Below are 25544 nucleotides of genomic sequence, written 5' to 3' on the forward strand. Positions count from 1 at the left end.
TGTGCTATTTGGGTTTAGCTTTAGATCACTGGAAGGGCAAGAGGTGGGAAAGGTTTATCTGTGCTAAATCTAGTTGCAAATGTGTCAGACCTCTGATATGAATATGTGTTCCTTTAATGGTGTTGCTGATACTTGATTAAATACACCTGAACACTGCATTTCCAATAGCATGGACATCAGTGAGAGCACAGCTGAGGGACATGTACAAATACAACAGACTAGTGATATAAAATGCTATTCCTGGAGCCTCTTAGCCATTATCTGTGAACATGGAGACAAGGGCCAGATTACTTAGAAAAAATTATTAATTAGAAAAGCTTGTCTGGACAAATAATTATTCACTTGAACATCTGTATAAAAGCTCATTATTCATCATGGGCTCTGTCTGTCTACTGTTAAAAATGACAGATATCCATCTATGGAGCAGAAACAGTGCTGTGCAACCTAGGTGACAAAAGCATCTGACTGGGTGGATCATGAGGTTCCTGGGAACATCCTGGTTCTAGGAACTCTGTGTGCAGCTGTAGGCTGCACCTTGTGGGGTTCTTCCAGGGGCTGTATGCCTCTGCTTTGTGTTTGGTCAAGCAGAACTGGGCCATAACTGAACCCATCACTCTCACTGCGGGGGTGGGGGGGCAGGGATGCCCTCAATCCAGCCAACTCTGTAGATATTGAACCCTTCCTCTGTTTCTTCTGTAGGAGACTGATGGTGTTGGCACTCAGATATCAGGACTTGTGGGTGGTGCTGTTAATGCGCTACTTGCTGACCAGGACCCGGAAAACCTGGCTCAACTGCAGCCTGCCCATTCCTTTGTTTGGCAGCCTCCTCCACCAGAGTTATCTGGGTGAAGAGCTCTGAAACGGTAGTCCAGCAGTGGCAGGTGTGCTCTCTGTGCTCTGCCATCTGTGGAGAGTGGCTCTGCTGCTCTGTCTCAGCATCTGTCTGTCTCTACTCAATCAACTGGCAGTGCAGATTATAACACCTGCTGAACACAAGCAATTCAGGTGGTTATAGGTAGGGCCCAGAAACTGCCAGTACACAGCCATCTGGTATACTGGCACCTCTCTGAGCCTTCCGCCATCTTGCAACACCTGCTGCCCTGCACTTTGCAAGCAGCCACCAGCAGGAGGAACACTGACAGATCCAGAGGAGTCTTGAAGCTATGGCTACAGCAGCTGCCCTAAGGAAACAGCAACAGACGAGTCCTTTCCCTGCTCTCGGGTGGTGGGGAGGACAAGGAAGAACAGCGGGGGTGGTGGGGGGAGGAGATTCCTTGAAGGGGAGAGTGGGAAGTCAAGAAGGTGGAGAGGAGGCTGTGGATAGGACCAAGAAGGGAATTTCACAGATACGTGGGATGTGCAGAGGGGGTGACTGTTCATAGGAGGGGGATTCCCAAGGGAGTGAATGACTGGATAGAGGTAGGGGGTGCAGGATGAGTGTGTGAATAATGGATAGAGGAAGGGAGACTTTACATATGCATTTACTTAAGAAAAAAGTCTTCAGTTGTCTCTCAGTGTGATGCTGAACTTCGCTAGCTAAAGAAGCTCATTCTGCACCCAGAGAAGAATGCACAATTTGCAGCTTACCAGTGAGTTTTTTTTATAGGGTGACCAGACAGAAAATGTGAAAAATTGGGATGGGGTGGGGGGGTAATAGGAGCCTATATAAGAAAATGACCCAAAAATTGGGACTGTCCCTATAAAATCGGGACATCTGGTCACTCTAGCTTTTTAGTTCTGACTCACAGGTGCTGGCTTTAGATGTGGGTGGAGCCACAACTCTGGGGTGCTTGAGCTATTATAAAAGAGAGGGGGTGGCTGGCAGGGTGATTTGTGTGAGGGCTCTGGGGTTCCCCACCTTGGTTTGACATAGCTCAAATTCTAGACCGTTGTATAGGTGTACTTCTAATTATTATTAGAAATGGATAAAATGATTTCTCTACTGTCCCAGAACTAAGAGTCAGTTACTTTAGAGATTGCACACTGATACCAAAGAGAGGAAATAAAAATATATATATATGTCTGTCTCCTGCAGGTTGTGGATTTCTCACAGTTGTGTGTTGTGGGTAGGGGTGAAAGTAACTTACAGGACTTACCGGTACTGCCGGAGTCCTGAGGGAGGCGTGGCCTCAACCAGAAGAGGTGGGGCCTCTCAAGATTTAAAGGCCCTGGGGCACCAGCTGTGGCTGGGAGCCCCAGGGACTTTAAATCAACCTGGGGCTCCCAGCTGCAGAGGTGGCTGGGAGCCCCCGGGGCTCAGGGGCAAATTAAAGGGCCCAGGCCTCCGGCCGCCACGGAGCTATGGACCCTTTAAATCCCGGCCCCAGCCCGGGCGCTGAGTTGCGGGCAGGATTTAAAGGGCTCTGGGCTCCCCACAGTGGCGGGGAGCTCTGAGCCCTTTAAATCCCGGCCGCTGGAGCTGCAGGTGGGATTTAAAGGGCTCTGGGCTCCCAGGAGTGGCAGGGAGCCCCGAGCCCTTTAAATCCCTGCCGCAGAAGCCGATGCAGTCTGGCACGGCGTACTGGCTCTTGCTGGTACGCCGTTCCGGACTGGACCAGCTTACTTTCACCTCTGGTTGTGGGGGGTCTCACCTTTACCCTCAGTACCGGCTAGCCCCTGACAGAGCAAGGATGAGGGGGGAACACACTAGGGGATGCAGGAGCTCAGTTGCTGTGTGAAGGGCTGAAACATCCAAACTGCAAAAACAGTAAGTAACAGTTGGTTTCCTTTAGTGTATGCCTGTGAACATGGTGGTAGTGTAAGTTACACTCTTGCTACCAGTATCACAATATCCTACAGAGTGCATAGAACCCAGCCGTGGACCAGCCCCACTCTGCTCCTAGGCAAAGAACAGAGACCCACTGATGTGTTCACTGCTTGTATTTTACTAGCTAAGCAATTAAACAACATGGCTGGTTCCATCCCTAGGCCCTGTTCAGCAGGCAAAGCAGCTGGGCAGCCAAGGATCCCCCTGACACAGGGTAATCCTTGAGCATTGCAAAGCACATATAGACAACTCTGTGTCACCCTCTGCCTCATCCAAGGTGGTGTGCAGAGGCATGGAGGTCTATGACAGGGGCAGGAGGGGACAGGGTGGAATGCATTGTGCTCTGTCTAGGTAGGCACAATGGCTGGGGAAACTTAGAGCAGCCTTGAGGTTCCTCTAAGTTATACCAGAGGCCATTTGGGCCCCCACCTCTCCAGGATCAGGGGAGTGGTTTAGAGCAAATATTTTCACTTCCAGATCTCATCTGTGGCGCCGAGTTGAACTTACTGCAGCTGAGGACTGAGAGGTTTCTAGCATACTCCGGAAACCGCATAGTCCAATGTTAGAAACACAGTACCTTTACTCAGTAAGGCAATAACAATAGCACTTCTCTGCCCCCCTCTTGAACTGGAGCCATCACTCCTGCTCTTCCAAAAGAGCTGGAAAGAAAAATGAATTAAACACGGATCTGTTCTCCCAAATAGGCTGCAAACAATTAATGTGAATGAATAACGTCCACATTAACGTGTTTTCCACAAAGGGCCTGGGACTCCCCCCTGCTCATCACCCAGCATTTCAGGCCAAATCTGCAGCGTCACCCCAACTGCTGATAACATAGCTCAGCCAGCAAGGGAGAGCCGGCTGTGGCCCAGCAATCGGGTGCCCTTTCTGACCCAACCTTCTCATGGCGGATAATTAAGGGCTGGTCTGTGGCTCCACTGGCCAGAGCTCAGCACTGTCATCTCTGATCTCTCTGGGGCCCTTCCACATTGTCCTCCCATTGTCCAGCCTTAGCAATTGCCTCTCCCTCCTCTTTGCAGGCTGCTCCTCATGTGCCCTTCTCCTACTTCCAGACACATCCTGCTTCCCTGTTCAGCTCTCACTTTCCCACCTGCTTGCCTTGGCTCTCAGGATGCTGCTTCCTGGCCTTCCCTTTCTGCTGCCTGCTTCTCACCTTCACACACGCTGGCCATCTCTATCTCTGCCTGATACCTCCTGTCCCCAGAATGTAACGTCTCTTCACTGGTTCTTCTGGTTTTCAGAGCCTTCTACTGGCTAGATGTTGATCTGGGTGCCTGCCTCTCCCATAGTTACCTGGGGCCCAATCCTTACTCTCCAGCTCATTCTAGGTGGGTGGGGTACCCAGTAGGGATCAAGAACTTCATTCATAGATTCTAAGGCCAGAAGGGACCATTGTGATCATGTACCTTGACCTCCTGTGTATCACAGGCCATAGAACTTCCCCAAAATAATTCCTAGAGCAGCTCTCTTAGAAAAAACATCCAATCTTGAGTTGAAAATTGCCAGTGATGGAGAATGCATCCTGACCCTTGGTAAATTGTTCCAATGATTAATTACTTTCACCATTGAAAAAATTACACCTTACCTCCAGTCTGAATTTGTCTAACTTCATCTTCCAGCCATTGGACCATGTTATAACTTTTTCTGCTAGATGGGATAGCCAATTATGTCATATTGTTAGGACTCCCCCACTCATTAGAAATGGCCCCTCAACCTACCTTTCCCTTCAACTCAGCCAGCCATTCATTTATGGAATACACAGTAACTGACTGTCATATTCTAGGGTGCAATCCAGACTAGTGAGGGATTGTGTCTCCTGGACAGTTCAGATATTAGAGGTCCGTTGCCTGTGTAAAGGGTTAGTATTCAACAGTTTGCTACTTTAACTGGAGTTGCCAAACAGTTCAATTTAAACATAGCGCTGGATTAGTTTATATTAAAAATATAACAAGTTCATTTAACTACAAAGAGAGAGGTTTTAAGTGAGCACAAGTATAAGGTATTAAAGTCAGAAATGGTTACAAAAGAAATAAAGATAAAATGATTTCTATTAACTAAAACTTAACACAAGTAAAATCCTTACCACACGTTCCCAGCAACATGGCTTAGCAAATTCTCAGGTCAAGATCTCCCCTGCAAAGTCAAAGGACTGATTCCTTTCTCGTCTTAGGTGAAAGACAGGGAGAAATGCCTTGGGGTATTTTTGCCCCTCACTTTTATAGTCCAGTCATCCTTTGAAGTAGATTCTTCTGAGCATCACCCCTCAGTGCAAAGTTTATTCAAACAGTAAAGAAGGCGACATGGAGTCTGGTGGTGAAGGTGGCTTCATGTGCTTTCTTCTCCCCTGTGTATGCTGAAATGCAGATTTGCCTTGTCTCCTGCCATTTCCCTCTCTTGCTTTCTCAAGGTCCCTGTTTACTACTTATATGTAAATGGAGGTATTACACCTTGCTTTGTTTAATAACTCTTGCCTAGTCAGGACTGTGTGGGTTTGAACATTTGCTAACATTGTCGTACAGGTTGAATTCATAACTTTATCTATAATGTTGCTACACACAGTTCGCCATGGTATTATTGACCAGCAAGTTATTAATTCTTAAATGATACCTCACATGGCATATTTTGTACAAATATCATTACAATAGTGTGTAGCGTGTGAATACAGAGGTGCTTTCTGTCACAACGACACAACAGGCACACATGGAAAGGAAATCCGTCAGGGGCCTGTCATGCCAATGGAGCATTGTGATTTAACTGTGCATGTCCTGAGTAAAGAATCTCCTAATAGACACTTCTGACATCCGTGAATGAGGCAACAATAAACAGTTATTTCTTCTTCCTCTCTAGAGCCTGCAGAATGAGTATTGCTGTTTCACAGCTGCTTGTTGCAGGGAGCTCTCCTCTGCTCTCAGAACCAGCCAGATCTGGACAGAACTGAACCTGCTGATGGAAAAGCTGAAATATTCAGGGGTGCAGCTACTGTGTGGGGACTGAAACATCCAAACTGCAAACTTCAGAAACTGGGGTAAGTGACAGCTGGGTCCCTTTAATTTGTGTCTGTTAACTTAGGGCTTGTCTACAGAGGACTATGTCAAAGCACACTATGGAACCTTTAGTGCACTGTAGCAGTGTCCACCTGGGATGTTACTGCATGGAAGCTCTTCCGCTTTAGATTCATACCCTTGTTTGCCGCACACTAAAGTCCTGTGAAGACAAGTCCTCCATGTCATGATTAAGTGCTTTTTATTGGAATTACAGTGTTACTGTCCGTGTCCCAACCACAAAACTGGCTCTCGTTCTTCTCCCACTGCTGTGTTCATGGCAGCTTGTATTTTACTAGTTACAAAGTTGGATAATGTTGTGGCTTTTAGTGCACTCTAAAGACAGCATATTTTCATGTCAGAGCCTCACGTTATGTTATTCAGTAAGCAAGTTTGAGAACAAAAGTCTGGAATCCTTTCACAGATTAATTAAAGGGACCCTCACAGGCAATTTGCCACAATTAATCCTGGGACAAAGATTAACAGATAAACAGAGAAAAAGAAAGGAAGTGTGAAAGGACACTGCACTCCATGGAGCTAACTTAGCCTTTTATTTTACTCAGCAGTAACATAAGAAACCTACAGACCTGTATCTTGTCAGACATTGGGTTAAGCAAGTTAGCATAAGTAAAGCAGGCCTATGACCCTTAGCATAGATAAAATAGCCGAACAGTTACCTCAGATTTTGGAGAACTGGGTATAGCTTGCTCGAGAGAGAATTGGTACATAATGATACCAAGCACTGAACTGATACTGGGCTTGGATATTTTAGGATAGAATCATTGGGAGATGTCTAACCACAGACTTGCTTTAGCAATAGGTGCTGTATATGATGATGGGCTAAAAGTCATTAATATGTTACCCTATCCCTACCCTCCAGCATATCTACCTCTCCCCCACAGCTTAGTGTCATCTGTGAACTTGTTGAGGGTGCAATTAATCCCATCATCCAGATCATTAATAAAGATGCTGAACAAAACCGTCCCCAGGACTGACTCCTGGGGCACTCCGTTTGATACCGGCTGCCAGCTAGACATTGAGCTGTTGATCACTACCCGTTGAGCCTGACAATCTAGCTAGCTTTCTATAAACGTTATAGTCCATTCATCCAATCCTACTTTTTTAACTTGCTGGCAAGAATATTGTGGGAGACCATATCAAAAGCTTTGCTAAAGTCAAGATATATTACATCCACCGCTCCACAGAGCCAGTTATCTCAGCAAAGAAGACAATCAGTGTTGGTCAGGCATGACTTGCCTTTGGTGAATCCATGTTGACTGTTCCTGATCACCTTCCTCTCCTCCAAGAGCTTCAAAATAGATTCCTTGAGGACCTGCTCCATGATTTTTCCAGGGACAAGGTGAGTCTGACCGGTCTGTAGTTCCCCGGGTTCTCTTTCTTCCCTTTTTAAAACGTGGGCACTATATTTGCCTTTTTCCAATCATCCTGGACCTCCCCAATCGCCACGGATTTTCAAAGATCATGGCCAATGGCTCTGCAATCACATCAGCCAACTCCCTCAGCACCATTGGTTGCATTAGATCCGGCCCCATGGACTTGTGCACGTCCAGCTTTTCTAAATAGTCCTTAATCTGTTCTTTCACCACTGAGGGCTGCTCACCTCCTCCCCATACTGTGTTGCCCAGTGCAGCAGTCTGGGAGCTGACCTTGTCTGCGAAGACCGAGGCAAAAAAGTATTGAGTACTTCAGCTTTTTCCACATCATCTGTCACTATGTTGTACTTTAAGGGAACTGCATTGTTTGGACTTCTGAGTAACCAGTGAGGTATTACAGAAGCTATTTCATGCTGGCTTGGTGAATCTATATATTGGAATATCCACCAGCTTTTGGGGTTTGTCTGCCCTGTTCTGTGTGCAGTCCGCCCTGATTGAGTCACGTCAGCTGGCTCCCACAGGCATCGTTGTCACACAGGGTAAATGTCACTTGAGGGTTCAGAAAACATTTAAAATGATACTCGTCTATTTTTATGCACTACATCCTCCTCCCCCTTTGATGTAAAGGAGTTAGTCACAAATATATTTCTGTCAAAACTATCAGTAAATATACAATATGCTACAAATTCAGTCACAGGTGGTTTATGACTTCTTCCTGGATAATGTCTCATAGGCATCACAACACTATCTGCAGCAGTGTCTGCTCTGTCCGTGTAGCTGTAGCAGCAACACCTTCCTGCTCTGTCCTCTTAAGGCCACTTGTAGTAGAAGCAGAGATATGAGGCTCACTGGTACTAGCACAAGGCATTTAAACTCTCTACACTGGCAATGTTCTGTTTATTTATTTAATTCAGCCACATGCTCAGAAATTATTTCATTTCCTCTTTGTGCTTGTACAGATTTTTCACAGTCAAACTTTGCCAGTAGCAGACCGTGCGGTAGGGCTGGGCCAGGCCCCACCCCTCTCTGTGCCTGGCCTTTCTCTTCCCACCCGTCTCCTCCTCTGGCTTCCATTCTCCCAACCTTTATAGTTCCTTGTTTATAGCCCCTTGTTTCTCCTTGCCAGGCAGGCACAGGGCTGGTCAATCAGCCCCAATCCATTCCCCTTGATTGGGGCTAGAGTGGTAGGGGGCTGATTAATCCCGGTTTACTCACCACGCTGTCACATTCCCCAATCTCAGCAAATACTGTGTCTGTGCTTAATAGGAGCTCTTCAGCTTAGCCCCCTAGTACACTCATGAGGAAACCCCTGCTTACCACCTGAGATGGCTGCTGGATCTAACAAGGACTGTACCGGGGAAAGAATTGGGCCCAGACTAGGAAAGAGTCCAGTCTGTGAAAAAAGCTTATTGGAACATCTTTAAGGGTGAGATATTACCTGTAATCAGTTGCTTAATGTATTAGGTTTAGACTTGTATGTTTTTACTTTATTTTGCTTTTGTGACTTACTTTGTTCTGTCTGTTATTACTTGAAACCACTTAAATCCTACTTTTTATACTTAATAAAATCACTTTTGTTTATTAATAAACCCGGAGTAAGTGATTAATACCTGGGGGTGGGTGGGTGGGGGGAAACAGCTGTGCATATCTTTCGATCAGTGTTATAGAGGGCAGACAATTTATGAATTTACCCGGTATAAGCTTTATACAGAATAAAACACATACACCCCCCCATTGCTCCTGGCTTTCACAGGTTCCCCGGACTTCCCAACCCTTATTACCCTGACCCCCATGGGTTCCCCTTCACCCCTGGTCCCTGTGGGCTCCCCCCAGGCCATGCTGCCTCCCCTCATGCTTAATTTGTATTGAAAGAGGTTGTATGGTAGAACATCAAATTGTTCTTTATTGTTCATAAAAGCAGCAAAACATTAAAATGTTTGCAGACAAATCATCACAAATATAATGCTGGTCCAAAATTCTGAACTACTGAGCTACAGCAGGAGCTGGGAAAGATCCTGCAACCATTGTGAATTCAATGGGATTAAGTGTACGAGTAAGGACTCCTTGCAGAGTAAAGGTTTCAGGATCAAATCTTTGGCTCCTGCTGATCGAATTCTGCATGCTCTCTAGAATAAAGTAAGGGAAGGAGAGAATCCAGGAGATGGAGGGGGAGATGGACCCATCTAAAGGTAGTGCAGAGAAGCTGAGAGACGATAGTCACTGATAAAACTGAGCTTGATTTCAGGCATCTAATCTGAGACATGTTTGAAATTATTTGTAAAATATACAATAATAACTAATAACCCCTTCTCCCCAACCACTGCATGGTGCCTTTTTCTCCCCTAACTCCTCACCCCTGCACTGTGCCCCCTTCTCCCCTCACCCCTGTACCTTCCTGCCTGCGCCCATGTGGGGAAACTAACTTGGAGTCATGGACTACTAGGTATTGCTGCTCACTTCCCCCCTTGAATGTTGCTCTGCACCCCCCCCCCCCGCCAGAGTGCTGTGATGGGGGAGCAAGAAGCAACACCTGGCGCTTCCTGCATCCAGGTCACTTTCCGCACCTGGGCTGTGTAAGGTGAGGGCATGAGAGCAGCAATGCCAGGAGTAATGTGTGTCACTGCTCCCCCTCCCCCACTTTCTTCTGTGGAGAAATCTAGGTGCTCCCCACTCATCTCCTTTGCAAGTTTGTGGAGCTCCATGCGTCCCTGCACTGCTCACGACCACCCCGATAATGGTGTCCTGGGTGGGTGCCCAAGATGAAGACATAGGCTTTTACCTATAATAGAAAGGGAGTTCAATAGCAGAGCCATTTGGTTCCATATATAGATATGAGAAATAAGCTGTTTCCTTTTCTTTGAAGTATTAGGACAAAGCACTATGGCCATGTCTCTCAGCCCTCAAATACCCCAGGCTGTTGTGGAGATTCACCCCAAATTCCAAACTTGAGAGAAAGACATTAGTTAAAAGTGAGCTGATTTTTGAAAGTGGTTCTCCAGTATTGCCAGCTCCAGATGCTCAGAAATCATGAGCCAGGCTCCCCCAAAATCATGAGATTAGCTTAACAATTATGAGAATTTTAAGAGGGTGGAAAAAACCATTTGTGATGCTTTTTATTTGCTTTCTAATTTCTGAGCCTTTAGGCTTCACTGGGGTCATTTTTTTCAAGCTTTTCTTCACATCCATGAGGGCTAGAATTCTCTTGAAACCGCAGGACTCTAGGAGCCAAGACTATAAGAAAAGCACCAAATATTCTGAGACTCGCTGTTAAATTGCTCGAGCTGGCAAACCACTGGCTTCAAAGAGATTTGTAAGTGCTCAGCAGCTCTGCAAATCAGGCCACGTCTATTAGGGCTTGTCTGGACATGCAGTTAGTGTGCAGCAAGCTAAATCTACAGTGCACTAGCATGCCACATATTGAGTGTCAGTGTGGATCCTGCAACCAGGCACTAAAAATTCCCTAGTGCAGTGGTTCGTGAACTCCATTCATGTGCTCTGTGGATAGTTCCCTCTAAGGTACGTGCCTGGGCGGCTGCACACGAAACAATGAAGGGCCTCCCACCTAATTAGTGGAGCCTCGCCTGCTCCCTAATTTAGAGAGACTAAATTAGTGGGCAGGGCTCCACTAATTAGGTGCCTGGACCCTGGAGAAGACGCACATGTAAGGTGAGGTACAAACAACATTTGGAAAGATCATTAAGTGGTCCACCGAGACCCTCTGCAATTTTCAAGTGGTCCGCAGAAAAAAAAGTTTGAGAACCACTGCCCCAGTGCACTTTGATCTATTCCACTTTGAAACAGGGGTAGATCAAAGTGCACTAGGGAACTTTTAGTATGCAGTGGCAGGGTCCACATGGACAGTTAGTGCATGGCAGGCTAGTACAGGGCAGGTTTGCACCCCAGCTTGCCACACACTAACTGGTCACCTAGACAAACCCTAACTTCTTAGCATTCAAGTTTGAACATTTGGGTCAAAGTACATGAGGATGGTAAATATGTGACTAAACTAGATCAGAGTATTTTATAGAACTTGTTGATCTCTGTAAAGTGTATTAATCAATATTGCTCCTGAAACTGTGTATTCATGGCCATTTACTAAGCATTTCTTTTCTTAAGTTTGTTTTACGGCTGCTCTGTTTCTTGCACTGTGTTTGTATGGGGGTGGGGCGGGAAGACAGTATTTTCTTTACCCAGAAAAGGAGAGGGGAAATGAGGTGAATTCAGTGCTGACAGCCAGACAGGAAGTGAGCCTAAATTACTTTTAGAAAGTGAAACTTCTTGAATTTCGCCAGCTTGTGGAACTTGTTCGCTCGTTCTGAGACTAAGAGAAATTTATCATAATTCAAATTGAACGAACTCTCTTCAGTGCTGCATGGTGAGGGAAACATGAAATATACTGTACTTGACTAATGGCAGGTCAGATCAGGGTTTTGCTTTTTAGAAGACAGTAATGTCTCCTGTTAGGAGCGAAGAACATGGGGAGGTGCAGCTCTCTTGTGCAGGCGTTCTTGAACTATGGGGCGGGCCTTCCAAGGGAGGCGCGGGAATGTGTCAAGGGAGGTGCGAGCTTTGTGTGGGGTTTTTTTTGGTGGTGTTTTTTTAAGAGCTCTGGCTGTCAGCCCTGGGTGGCTGGGGCTCATGCAGAAGAGCTGGACACACCCAGGAAGTGGGGCTAAAGGGGACAGCTAGAACCCCACCTCCCAGGCTTGGACTCTCCTTTCCCATCTCCCCATCTCAATCCCTCACCAGGAGGCAGCCCAGGTTCAGGCTCTCCTCCCCTCCTCCCCAATCCCTCACCTGTAGCTGGTAGGGCTCTGGCTGTCAGCCCCGGAATCGCAGCAGCAGTGCAGAAGTAAGGGTAGCAATGGGGTGCTGAATGTGCTGTGAAAAGTGATATTCACATTGCCTCCCTTACTTCTGTGCTACTGCTTGCAAAGCGCTGCCTTGAGAGCTGGTCAGTCAGCCAGCAGCCACTGCTTTCTGCTCTGCCTTCAGAGCTGGGTGGTGGTATATGTACTTGTGGGAGGGAGGGGTAAATGACTACAGACACAATGGAGGGGAGTCTGATCAAATAAGTTTGAGACCCACAGGTCTAGTGAGTTCTCCACTGTCTCCTGAAGCGGAGCAGATCTGATCCCAGGACTGTATCTGCTGTAGTCTGTATCTACACACACAAATACCTAACCTGGAAAGGAGAGGGATATTCTACCCTTTTTTCTAGTTCCCAGATGTCTCAGCAGCTCTGGGTGTGAGTGAGGGGAGGGAGGAACAGCAAACACGAGCCTACGTGTCGGAACATTGAGTGCAGGTTGAGCCCCCGGTATGGGGGGTTGTATCCGGTGATTCTGAAATGTATTTTGGAGTAATAGAGGATGAGCAACTCAGCATGAACCCCAACATGATGCTGTGGTAAAAAGGGCTAAAGGAGTCCTTCTGAAATGTGAACAGGGGATAGTGAGTAGGGGTAGGGAGATGATATTCTCTCTGTATATGGTATTGGTGAGATCAATACTGGAATATTGAGTCCAGTTCTGGTGTCCATATCTTAAAAATGATGGTGAAAAATTGGAGAGATTGCAGAGAAGAGCCACAGTTCTGTTTGAGGGCTCGAGAAAAATTCCTCACAGTGAGATTTAAAGAGCTCAATCTGTTCAGTTGATGAAGTCACCTCTTGATCCTTTTCACTTCTACTCCATGATCAAAAGGTCCTTTTGATCATGGAGTTAGAAGTATCTTCCTGGGGAAGACAGTACCAGCTACTAAATAGAGATGGGCATAACAAGATCCAATGGCTGAAAGTTAAAATCAGACAAGTAAGGCACAAATTTCTAACAGTGACGGTGATTAACGGGCTGGAACAAACTACCATGAGACACGATGGTTTTCCATCTCTTACAGTCTTCAAGACTGCTGCCATTCTGGAAAATCTGCTTTAATCAAACACAAGTTATTGGGCTCAATGCAGGGCTAACTGGGTGAAGTTCTATGGCCTGTGTTACACAAGAGGTCAGACTAGATGGTCTGATGCTCCCTTCTGGCCTTCACATCTCTGAATCTGTGTTTGGTTGGGTTTTATCACCTTTCTTCTTAAGTGTTTTACTGTCCCTGTTGCACCATCTCCCTTTTTCTCATTTTGATCCTGGCTTCTTTGTACTGGTGGTGGAAATGTGGGTTGGTTTGTAGTTCTGTGCAGAATTCTAAAGGTAGGGTTACCATACGTCCGGATTTTCCCGGACATGTCCAGCTTTTTGGTCCTCAAATCCCCGTCCAGGAGGAATTTCCAAAAAGCCAGACATGTCCGGGAAAATAGGGAGGCATGGTAAGGGGACTGCCTCCTCTCCGGGCTCCAACTTTCCCAGCTCCCGCCGCTCTCCACTGCATGCCGGGGCTGAAGCAACTTCCCCAGCGCAGCAGCAGCTGGAGCCCGGGGAGGAGGCGACTGTGTACTCGGATGCCGCCCGCTGCCTCTGTGCCCCCGCAGATCGGGGGAGTTGTTAGTTTTGCTGCAGCCACTCGCACTCGGGCAAAAGACGCTCAGGGGACCCCGAGTGCAAGTGGAGTGGCTGCACAAAACTAACAACTCCGCCGGCTTTAGCAAGAGTGGGGCCTGATTCCCCCAGGAATCGGGCCGCGCTCCGGCTGGAGTTCCGGCCGGGGTCGTGGGGCTTGGGTCCGTGCTGGAGCCGCTGGGGCTGGAGCCGGAGCCGCTGGGGCCAGGGGTGCTCGGCTGCCGGCCGGCACCGCTTGGCCTGGGCCGGGGCCGGGGCTGGGGCCGCTCGGCCGGAACTGGGGCACGAGCCAAGCCGGGCCGGAGCTGCTGGGACCGGGGCTGGGGGTGCTCGGCTGCTGGCCAGCGCCACTCAGCCAGGGCCGGGGCCAGGTCGGAGCCGCTTGGCCAGGGCCGGGGCTGGTGCCCCGGGGCCTGAGCCGAGCTGGAGTCGCTAGGGCCAGGGACGGAACCGCCGGGGCTGGGCCGGAGCCACTCGGTCGGGGCCGGCGCCCCAGGGCCCGAGCCGGGCCGGAGCCGTTGGGGCCAGAGCCTCTTCGCCGGGACCGGCCGCTGGAGGGAGCCGCTTGGCCAGGGGGGCCAGACTGGGCCGCGCCTCCTCGCGCCCCCCCCCCGCCCCATCTTACCTGCTGCCTGCCTGTTTCAGGCTTCCCGCGAACATTTGATTCGCGGGAAGCAGGGGAAGGGGAGGAGCAGGGGGGCGGAGCGTTCAGGGGAGGGGAAGAGGGGGAATGCAGGGTGCTCAGGGGAGGGGGCGGAGTTGGGGCAGGGACTTTGGGGAAGGGGGGGAGTTGGGGCGGGGAAGGGGAAGGGGCGGAGTTAGGGCAGGGCCAGGGCCGGAGCCTCTTGGAGTGTCCCCTTTTTCCAGTATTGCAATATGGTAACCCTACTAAAGGCAAAAATGACTACGCTGCCTCAACCTGGTCTAACCAGTGCTGTTGCTGTGAGGTTGCAGCCCCTGTATGGCCGGGCGTTCTCAGGGCCGCGTTCCCAGAGGGAACATGTGGCTCAGAGGAAGCAAGGCCTGCTGGGAAGGTGGAAGTGTGATATAAAACAGCTCTGTGGGTGCAGGGGGGAAGCCAGGCGAAGCAGTGGCAAGGGGGGCTGGTTTGGCCCTTTTCTAAGGGAGAATCTGGGACTGCGGCTTATGAGGGGCTGTGATTGGCTGACACTGTCTGAGGAGGCCTAGCAGGAGGCCTGTGGGAAAAGTTTGAAGTAGCCCTGGGCCTTGTAAAGCAGAACAGTTTGGAATTGCAAGGTGGGTAGCTGCTTGATAACACGTAGTCCCACGGTTGGAGCCTGGAGTACAGGGAGGGCTTAGGCACCAACTAGAGATGCAACCAGGGGCTGCAGAACTTTGTCCCTTATGTGAGGGCTCAAGGGACCCCTGCAACCAAGATGTGTAGGACTTTGGGAACCCCTGCCAGGACATCTGTGCCCCGTGGAATCTAAGAGAAGAAGCTGGGGAAACCCTGACACAAAGAGTTAAGGTTTGTGGAACATCTGCATTGAAGGACTTTGTGCACAAAATCTAGTGAGGGGGCTGTGGAAGCCTGTGGACAAGGTGTGGGTGAGAGGGGGTTTCCTGGGCAAGGGGAGGGGTATAGTTTGTGTGTTAATATACCAGACCCCAGGAGGGGAGATCTTATTTTGGGATTCTAGTTGCGTGATGTGACTGCATCACAGGCCCAGAAGGGAGGGATCATGGAACAGGGCCAGGTACCTGACAATCGGGGGTAAGCCAAGTCCCACACTCTCCTACTGAATTGGGGGCTAAGTTTAGGCCTGGGTTGACATATATAACTTGCCTCATTTCTTAGTGGGTGTAATTGAGAAGGTGGAGTGGAAGGTTAAGTTGTAAATAGGGGCTTGACATACAGTATGCTGGAGTGAGGATGTCTGTGTGAAAGCTAAGTAGAAACACATTGATGCTAGGGACTATGGATAAGATACACCTGGAACGTAAATCACCAGTTCCACATGAACAGCACATGGACAGAGAATGCTGTATAGGGATTGGTTCCTGCAGAGTAACCAATCCAATCCAAAATGTGTGGTGTAATGTATAGTGAATGCAGTGCAATGTGTAAATGTATATAAAGGAAGAGGATGTCTGTGTAAGTTTGGATCTGTGGAACGCTCTATACCCACCCCCTCTGCTTCACTCTGATCAACTCAGCGTAGCTTTTCTGCTTGCCATATAAAGGAACCTGAGTGACAAAATCCAGAGTCCAAGTGAGTGTTTTGGATCCCAGAGAACTGGATGAAGTTTTCTCCCAGGACGGGACAAGCCATAGGTTCCAACGTCTCCTCTAGCCAGGGGGTGCTCGACCCCTCCCCTCCATCCCAGGCCCTGCCCTCACTCCACCCAACCTCTTTCCGCCCCCTCCCCCAAGTGCGACCCATTCCCGCTCTTCCCCCTCCCTCCCAGAGTGTTCTGCTAGCCGTGAAACAGCTGTTTGTGGTGGGCAGGAGGTGCTGGGAAGGAGCGGGAGGAGTTGATCGGCAGGGCCGCAGGCGGGTGAGAGGCTGGGGGGAGGGCTGAAAGGGGGGAACTTGGCTGCCAGTGGGTGCTGAGCACCCACTAACTTTTCTCCATGGGTGCTTCAGCCCCATCCAGTGGATTCCTTATGACCATTCTTCTCATTGCTCTGCTGAAATGAATGGCGAATGTCCCATTTCCACTTCTCAGCGGGGACAGGAGTTTCTGGGAGCTGCAAACGAAAACAACAAATGTGGTCAACACTTATTGTTAGTGAAACCAAAATGAGACCCTTTGGCTAAGTCTACACTGAAAACATTAAAGCGTTGCTGCTGTGTGATTGTATGTGAGCACTGGGGAGAGAGCTCTCCCAGCTCTGTGTGTAATCCACCTCCACGAGGGGAGTAGCTTTGCGCTTGTCTACACTGGCACTTTACAGTGCTGAAACTTACTGCACTCCAGGGTGTGAGATTTTTCACACTCCTGAGCGAGCAAGTTACAGCACAGTAAAATGCCAGTGTAGACAAGCCCAAAGCTCCAGATGGTGTCAGGGTGTGAGCCAGCACTGGGGGCTTTGCACCCAAAGAGGAGCAAATCTTCGAGGGAATAAAGGAGCTTGCCCCAGAAAAACAATGGCAATAAAGAGTCTCATAGAACTGTGTCAGAAATTACTCCTCCCAGCCTCCATTTATCAAGCAGCAACTTCCTCCTGAGTAACCGTAAAAGAGACTTGTAAAGCTGATTCATGTTTGTTTTGTAAGCTTATGAAATTCCTGGTCCATGAAGATCTACCCCTGTTCCTTAATGTTTTTTTTTTTTTCAAACAAACAAACAAACAAACAAACCTGTTTTCATTATTTTTTATTTAAAACAATGAATGTGCCCTCCCAGTCACAGAAAAACCCGAGTGAGAGAGACTGAAGCCCCACCCCTTGCTGATATCACTCCTATTTGCATATTAAGCAGATGCAGAGAACATTTCCCTCCTCTCTGTCACACCCTTTACTTTACACATTGTTTTCTTGGTTAAACTTCTACACTACTGTCAATCTGCTACTTTATTTTCTCCCCGTACAGAGTATGTGAGAGGGGGAAAGAGATGAACACGTCTATGGAGTTTGTGACATAGTAGTCACAGAAAACAGTGGTGCAAATTGCTGAGGCCAAAGGGGTGTGTCCAAAAGGCAAGCTTCCAACAGGAATAAAAAACGGATGACAAGGTGTGTGTGTGTGTGTGTGTGTGTGTGTGTGTGTGTAATTAGTACTACGAAGGCTGAAAAAAATATGAAGGCTGCTATAGAAATTCAGAGAGCTCTGAAGGGCAGCTTTAACTGGAGATGCTTTACATTTTCTTTACTGCAGAAATAAACTTTGAGCAAATTGTTTCCTGTTCCTCCCTCTAGAGTCTCTGGGTGCCTGTGTTTGAGCATTGAGAAGAGTGAACAAATCAGCGGAGAGTTACTAGCTGTTGTTTCTAATAGCTGTCAGGCTAACGGTAAATACATCATTCTCTGAGGATAGGCTACTTCTAATCTGAACAAGTTACAGTTTATACAGTAGTGGGACCTGTCAGAGTGGGCCCTATTCAGCATATCAGAAATTACCATTGCTGCCCTGCATCTTGCTGCCCTGATATCCAAAACCCTCCTGAGGCCATGCAACGCTAACACCGTGTCTCAGTACACAGGTCCTGATATTCCAGGAGTGTGATGTACAGATTCCAGATTGTATTTGGTTGTTTTCTGAAATATTTTAAATTGGCGGGGGCGGGGGTGGGGGTGGTCCCACCTTTGAGTTCTCAGATCCATTTGGATGATAAATATTATTATTATATCACCTTTTATCCTAGGTCCTCAACAGGCTTTATAGACATTAACTAAGCTGTATAACACCACTGTGTACTACAGCACTATGGTTATCCCCACTTTAGAAAGGGGGAAACTGAGGCACAGAACAACAAAGTCCTTTGTGAGGAGTTATGAGCCCCAAGGTTACGTGGGTTTTCTCTACATGGGAAATATTGTGCTTATTCCATATTCATTATTATTAACGGCAATTTATTTTGTATTTTAGTTTTGTTTCATGATACCTGGTGATGGAAAACCAAAGCAGAATCAGTGACCTGCTTCAAGATGCCCTTGACGATCTTCTTGAGGAAGACTTCAAAAGATTTAAAGACAAACTATCACATTCTGTCTTTAAGGGAAAAGGTACCATCCCCCGAGGTCGGCTGGAGAAGGCTGACAGGATAGATACTAAGAACAGCCTGATCACATTCTATGGTGGAGATGCTGCAGTTGATGTAACCATAGAAATTTTAGCTAAGATCAATGTCAGAGGGTCTGCTGATAACCTCAAAAAATACAGAGAGAAAGGTAAGAAATCTAAAGTTACTCTAAAACCTGGGAGTCTCCCCCGGGCAGCAGCAACGGGAGCAGAAGGAAAAACAGGCTGATGGCAGGAATGACAAATTGTGAATCCCAGCTGGAAATGAGGGGGACTCAAAGCCGAGATGCCCACAGCAGATTTTCTGACCTGAACCCCTCCCTTTTCACCACTCAGCTGGCACAAGGGGAGCAGAGTCAGCCTGTAACTCTGCATCTGAGGAAATCCTCGGTGTGGCGACGTCCCCAGTGGATGTAGAGCCAACAGAGCAATGCAGAGGGATTGCCATGGAAAGAGAGAGGTGGGGAGGAGGAGTGACTGGAGGGCATCCCCAGCTGCAGCACCATTCTTTGGGGACCAGCGGCAGCTGGCACAAGTTAGAAGAATCCCAAGGCTGCTCTAGTCTGTGCTAGGACTGGGACAGAGAATCAAGGATCTGTAACTAGAAGCTGATCACAGCAGAGAGGCTGGCCCAGTGTGTTCTCCCCAAACAGCTGACTGGCCCCATGAGACCTTTCTGGGGTTCCAGGCAGGAACTTTATCTTTAAGGCTATTTTTCATTAAAGAAACACATTCAGTGTAATACAAACAGCCAACATTTTTTTTTTGTCTTTATTTTTGAGATGGGGGAGAGGGAACTTTATTCTCCTAACTGAGTTATTAAGTAACCAACAAACCTGGACAGCTGCAGTTCCTATGGCCGCAGGCTGCTTTTAAGTGTCACACACAAGTGTAAGAGTGATTGCCTATGGGGATCCACTCAAGTGAGGCAGTGTTAGAATCCCTGTGCTCTGTGATGGAGCTAAGTTCAAACCCTGTTAGTCATTCCTGTTCCTGTTTCTCTCCCCTCTACCCCATGGTGACAATGGAGCTCAGCTGGGTTGGTTCTGCCTGGGGTCCCTGGGATGGAACGCTCCAGGGCTGGCAGTGGGGCTCTCCCTAGAGGCCTTTGGAATTCACTCCCCTGGACTGTCCCCCTGGGCAGGGGTATCCAAACTTTTTTCCCTGAGGCCCTCCTGTGCAGCTGCAGTAGGCACTGTGTGGCCCACTATTGACAGTGGTCCGTCAGGCAAAGGGACACCACGGGGCATGCGCGGCCCCTCACCTCAGCAGGGACAAGGGCCAGCAAGAGGCGTTAGGGAAAATGGTGCCCTGGGAGAACTTGTATTTTGGTGCCCTTCTGCCCAGGGTGCCCCAAGCCCCCTCCCCCAGCGGCCCCTACCTTCTTCCTGCCGAAGAGGCAGGTGGGCAGTTTCAGCATCCCCATGGGGGCAGACCATAGCAGTCTGCAGGGCCATTCTACACAGGGTTGGGGGGCAGGGGGAGGGGGACAGAGCCAGCTCTCTAATAGAGCTCTCTCCTTCCTCCTCGCCTCCCCTGCTCCTGCTCTGTAGTGGTGTGCAGCTGCTCCTCCCCCTCCATCTCCTGTTCCCTAGGTGAGCAGGCACAGGAACAAACTTTGGATAGATACTGTGGGGGAAGTCAGAGAGGAAGATCTCCTGGGAGCACAGCTCTCAACTTAGGTGGAGGCGGCTTCCCTGCTGCCATCCGGGTTGGAGAAGGTGAGAGATGAGCAGGGCAGGGAAGGGGCTGCCTGTGGCTTCGGGCTCTGGGTTTAATGGTACCTGCTCACTGTCAGGCTGGGGAGCAGCTGGAGCAGGGAGTCTCACAGCAGCTCTTCAGCCCTGCACCTCCTGAGCCCGCTGCAGCCAGGCCAGGCGAGACAGCCCCCATCTGCCACTCTCCGTGTTAGACCCCATGAGTTGCATTGCACCCTGGGGAGCCAAAGGAGCCGCCCTTCCTGCGATTGCAGCTCCCTAGGCAGTCACCCACCCATAAGATCAGCCAGGCCTCCAGCCTCCTCCAGACACCCTGACAGCTGTTGCTTCTCAGGGTCTGCCCCTTCTCCTTGCCCTCTGCCTGTTGCATTCCAGGGCGCTGGACTCCTCCAGCCCTGAGCAGGGGCCATTGGCAGCCGCCATTCTGCCAACTTATACAGTTTGGGGGGACAACACCCCCCATGCCTCCCCAATCTTTGCTCCTGCTGGTGGACCACCCAGGACTGTGTTGCGGCCCACCTTTGGGCTACAGTTCACAGTTTGGGAGCCCCTGCCAAGGGCTTGAGTTTAGTAGCCCCCAGAGTGCCAGGCAGGGGTCATTTATTTGTTTTAGGCTGAGAGATCTTTCAGGCAAGAAGAGTCTGTACATGTGTACGGTGCCTAGTATGGGGCCTGGATCGCTGGCTGGGGCTTAAACTCCTACCAGATGCAAATAATGAATGATGTAGGTCCTTATTTTTGAGATGTGGGCAGAGGGTACTTTATTCCCCTGACTGAATTATTAACAGATGCTTGGCAAAAGTAATGAAACGCTACACAAACTATTCTTGTTGTCTATACAAGTATACACCTCTACCCCGATATAACGTGACCCGATATAACATGAATTCGGATATAACGCAGTAAAGCAGCGCTCCGGGAGGGTGGGGCTGCGCACTCCGGCAGATCAAAGCAAGTTCGATATAACGCGGTAAGATTTTTTGGCTCCCAAGGACAGCTTTATATCGGGATAGAGGTGTGTATTTTTTGTAAAGCAGCATCTAATTGAGCTGGGCAATGAGCATAATATAAACATTCAATATAGTAACAAGTTTGGGATTGAGGAAAGGCCCCCCTTAGTCCACCCTCAGTGTCTCCTTCTTGATTATAATTGTCCCAAATAAAAATGTCCCTCTGCCAACACTCAGTGTCTTAGATCCCTAGGTTTGGAAAGGATCTTCTGAGCCATCTAGTCCATTCCCTGCACTAGGGCAAAGTTGTCCTTTCTATGGACCTTTTAATAGTTTAATCTAATCTGCTTTGGAACACAACTATTTCTAAGGGGATTCCCTCTCCTTACAAATGCTCCTGAATTGACTCTTTGCCCCAGTGCACATTGTTCTGTGTTTCTCTGAGGATGTAGCCTGCTCATTATGTAAAGTGCATAACTGCAGATGAATTATGAATAGAAACAGGCAGAGAGCTCACACAAACAGAACTCCCATTACAGTATTTCACAAATGGCACTTCATAAAAATGACTGCTGGTAGCAGTGTTTTCTTCAAGAATTACAGTTTAGTGCAGGATGCAAATGCATCATTCCATCACTAGATGGCTCTATACAGAATAACAATGAACTTGTATTGAAAAGCATTACATTTCTTTCCATGTTATTTAAATGTAACTTCCCTTTCAGATTTGCATCCAAATGGAAAACCCTTAGAGTTGTCTGCAAAAGATATGTGGTACCTACATGGGAAGTTACCCCCATACAGTGGTTGGCTACTTACTCAATTGCATGCTTTCCTGGAACTGTCCTTGTGACACCTGAAATTATAAGTTAACAAAATCTTTATGGCTTTCCAGATCATACCATTAGTACAGGGTTCCCCATCTATTCCCCAGACTAGAGGCTGTCACGAGTACAGCAGTATCACTACCTACTCCCAGCCCCAATCTATAAACACTTACACACAGGCTTAACTTTACCAAGAGTTTGCAGGACTGGATCCTGTATCAGGAACAGAGAGATCTTAGGTCCATCTTAGGTTGCTGGGAGGTCTGTGCTTGTATGTCACAAGGGAAGGGGGGGAAGTTTCTCTCTGTCTTGTGTATGAGATCTCTGACCGCGAGTGGGAGGATGGAGAGGGGCATCTAGTCAATAATAGGTTCATGCATAATGTGGAGGAAGATGTCACAGTTTGGGGCAATTGCATCTGTATTCCCCCTCCATGGTCAGCAAGAGCACCCACACTTAGACTTCTGGCTCCCAGCCATCACCTCTTTTGGGCAGAGACCTGCATCTCTCTCCCTCCTAAAAGGGGTTTTTCCAGGCTGCATAGTTCCCAGACTTTAATGTGAATTCCCTGGCAAAACCACATTGCCTAAGATAGCCTGCTGTACTTGTCTCTTCACATATAGTAAACAGCATAATTGCCCACAGTTAAGTTACCTCACAGTTCTTTCTAAGCAAGCATATTTATTCTTATGATAAAAGCACAGAAATTACACAGAAAGTGTATTAAAACCAATAAAAGAGCTTACACACATGCTGTTAGAAGAACAGAAAAATAGGTCTGGAAGGGACCTTGAGGAGTCATCAAGTCTAGTCCTCTGCACTGAGGCAGGACCAAGTAAACCTAGCCATAAAGAACACACCTTTACACAATAATAGACGAACATTTGCATTCTTAATACTATGAACTCCTAAACTACTTAAACTTAATTCAATAGGAACAGTCCCCCCACTCCTTATGCATGAAGTCATCTTCTGGAAAGTGGACCAGTCCCACCAGTGTTTGAGCCAGGGGCCCAACCAGAATTTTTATAAGGAGGTTATCTGCTCAGCCACCCCACATTTGAGTAACATTGTGACCTGGCAGAGAGCAGAGGGTTCAGAGAGGAGAGCCATGCAGACCCCTGCTCACGTCAATGTCAACCTCTTTGTCATGCCTAAGTGGTCCCTGGACCTCCATGGAAAGTTGCCCCTCTCCTGCTATTGAAATCTGCAATGGTGCCCCTGCTGGCTAGTAGAGGATTACAAGGGACAGAGTTAAGGTTGGAGGGTTTCATTCCTAAAGCAGGGCTCAGCTTTCAAAAACTTGGGAAACATTGGTCTTTGCTAATGCTTATTTCTATTATACTGCCCCCACCTCAATCTATATAATAAGATTCTGGGATTGTAATGTTGTATCTGTGTAGAAATTGCACAGAATCCAGGGACCCTGCTACAGAATGTAGGCCTAACTTGCCATAGAGTGTGATGGGCCTTGACAATACATTAGGGATTCCCTGCTATTTGTCTCCTTTTCTCACCCACAGGGATTTTCTGCCATTTACAAAAGGAAGGCCCATGCGACTGTGCTATATCTATCTATCACAGTACAGCCCTGACTATAGTAACCCCCTAGTCCTGTGGCTGCAGTGCTTTGCATTCTCAGTGTGACTATACACAGCACCATGGAATAAAATCCTAGCTAGACACAGCAAGCTGAAGGCAAGTATTCATCATTCCCCAAAGCATGACATTGCCATCCACTGAGGGTGATTCAGTAACTCATGGACAATGCTCAGCCACCCCTCAGAATCAATTCTTGTGATTCTACATGGCAGCAAAGACTCTGTTCAGGTGTCATTAGGCACATAGGTAGTATCTTTCTATGCACAACCCTGATATGCCCAGGTCCTGAAATTAGATGATTTACTGTCAAGAGTCAGGGGGTAGCCATGTTAGTCTGTATCTACAAAAACAACAAGGAGTCTGGTGGCACCTTAAAGACTAACAGATTTATTTGGGCATAAGCTTTTGTGAGTAAAGACCTCACTTCTTCGGATGCATCCGAAGAAGTGAGGTCTTTACTCACGAAAGCTTATGCCCAAATAAATCTGTTAGTCTTTAAGGTGCCACCAGACTCCTTGTTGTTACTGTCAAGAGGAAAGTTTACCATGGTGACAACACAGCTGTCTTAGTATCTGAGAGATGTATGCATGAAACAAATCATAAACTCAATGACTACATGCCGAGATGGTGAAAGAGTAGGCTGAGATCCCACTGGGGCCAGATTTAAGGGTATCTGGAGGCATGGGTTGAAAAGTTTTTCACTGTGATTTTTTTAATATTTTTGTTTATTTTTGTAACTCTACTGTTCTTTTAAGAATCATGTTGAGTAGCCAGTGAAATGTGGCAGCAATCTACAGTGAATAGATAGATCAGCACACTAGAACCTGGGGGATGTGGGGTAGGAGATTTTGAGGACAGGAGTCAGACAGTGGTCAGAGCTTCAAGGCTGCTTAGAAACCTACAGCTCAAGACTCTGTCAGTTCATTCTCTTATGGTGTGTCCTCCTCAGGGGAACATTTTGTGAACCGGCACCGAGCAGACCTGATCCAACGTGTCTGCATGGTGGACAGCATCATAGACATGCTGTATGGCACCGTGTTAGATGAAGAGCAATACCAGAGCATCAGAGCCGAGAAAACCAATCCAGACAAGATGCGGAAGCTGTACGAGTTCATGCCGAGCTGGAACTGGTACTGCAAAGAGCAGCTTTACCAGGCGCTGAAGGCCAAAAACAAGTTCCTCATTGAAGAGTTGGAGAGCAAATAAATACAATGAATAAAATGAGCTCCCCCTGTTTCCAGGGGGCTTCACCCCAAGTCTTTTCTCAGGGACACAGGTGTGACGCTGGCAGACCAGATGCCAGGTCATGCCAGAGCCGATGGCCAATTCACTTGTGTATTAGTATAGCTCAAAGTGGTTGTTAAATGTATAAGAGTGTATTTGGTGTTTAAACATTATGAAAACTAGTGGAATGTTACTTGCATTGTTTTCACTTATCTGTATCCCGTTATAATGGAGTAGTGAACATTTACGTTCAGGGCCGGATTAAGATTATGAGAGGTCTAAGGCTAATGGGAGGGAAGGGCCTAAGTATGAACTACATATTGCAAAAAAATTACAAAATCATCAAACATTTATCTATATATCAATATTTACACATTATTTATGTAAAATTAATAAGTTTATTCTACTCTCACTACACTCAATTCTTCAAACAAACAATTTTTTCCTCCTAGCTTTAGCTGCAGCAAAGTCATGAATGATGGATGCTACACTGACCTCTTAGGCCTCCTTCCTCCTAGGTAGTAGAGTGCTCAACTGTGAGGATGAACAGTGCAATGTTCCCCATCCTGCTCACCTCTTTCAACCTTGTGCTTCTACCCTCAGCTCTCCACATGGCCCACAGTGCAAAGCCAAGCCCTGCAGTGTTTCCCCCAGGGTATGGATTCTACACCACATACCCTATCTCATTCTGACTGCAATCTGGGAGGCAGCCAGCTTTTATTATGTAAAAGAAAACCACTCTGGTGTAAAATCTACTGAAGTAGAGGAAGTAGTACTGGGAAAA

General features: G+C 47.8%; 1 protein-coding gene across 6 annotated transcripts; it reads left to right on the top strand.

Annotated features, from left to right (window-relative positions):
- The first annotated feature begins 10620 nt into the window (after window positions 1–10620).
- LOC101948869 (apoptosis-associated speck-like protein containing a CARD) lies at window positions 10621–24953 on the top strand. Of its 6 annotated transcripts, XM_065591901.1 has the most exons (7): window positions 11438–11598; window positions 17291–17433; window positions 17617–17708; window positions 18287–18588; window positions 19993–20160; window positions 21833–21872; window positions 24484–24953. In XM_065591901.1, exons 4-7 carry the CDS (start codon window positions 18309–18311, stop codon window positions 24740–24742), a joined length of 747 nt encoding a protein of 248 aa, XP_065447973.1. In that variant the 5' UTR covers window positions 11438–11598; window positions 17291–17433; window positions 17617–17708; window positions 18287–18308; the 3' UTR covers window positions 24743–24953. The 6 variants fall into 6 exon arrangements, with proteins under 6 accessions (XP_065447974.1, XP_065447975.1, XP_065447973.1 ...); XM_065591902.1 differs by lacking the exons at window positions 11438–11598; window positions 17291–17433 and adding an exon at window positions 10621–10739; XM_065591900.1 differs by lacking the exon at window positions 17291–17433 and having other exon boundaries at window positions 11440–11598.
- The last annotated feature ends 591 nt before the right edge of the window (window positions 24954–25544 follow it).

The sequence above is a fragment of the Chrysemys picta genome, chromosome 4, assembly GCF_011386835.1.
Source record: "Chrysemys picta bellii isolate R12L10 chromosome 4, ASM1138683v2, whole genome shotgun sequence".
Taxonomy (NCBI): Eukaryota; Metazoa; Chordata; order Testudines; family Emydidae; genus Chrysemys; species Chrysemys picta.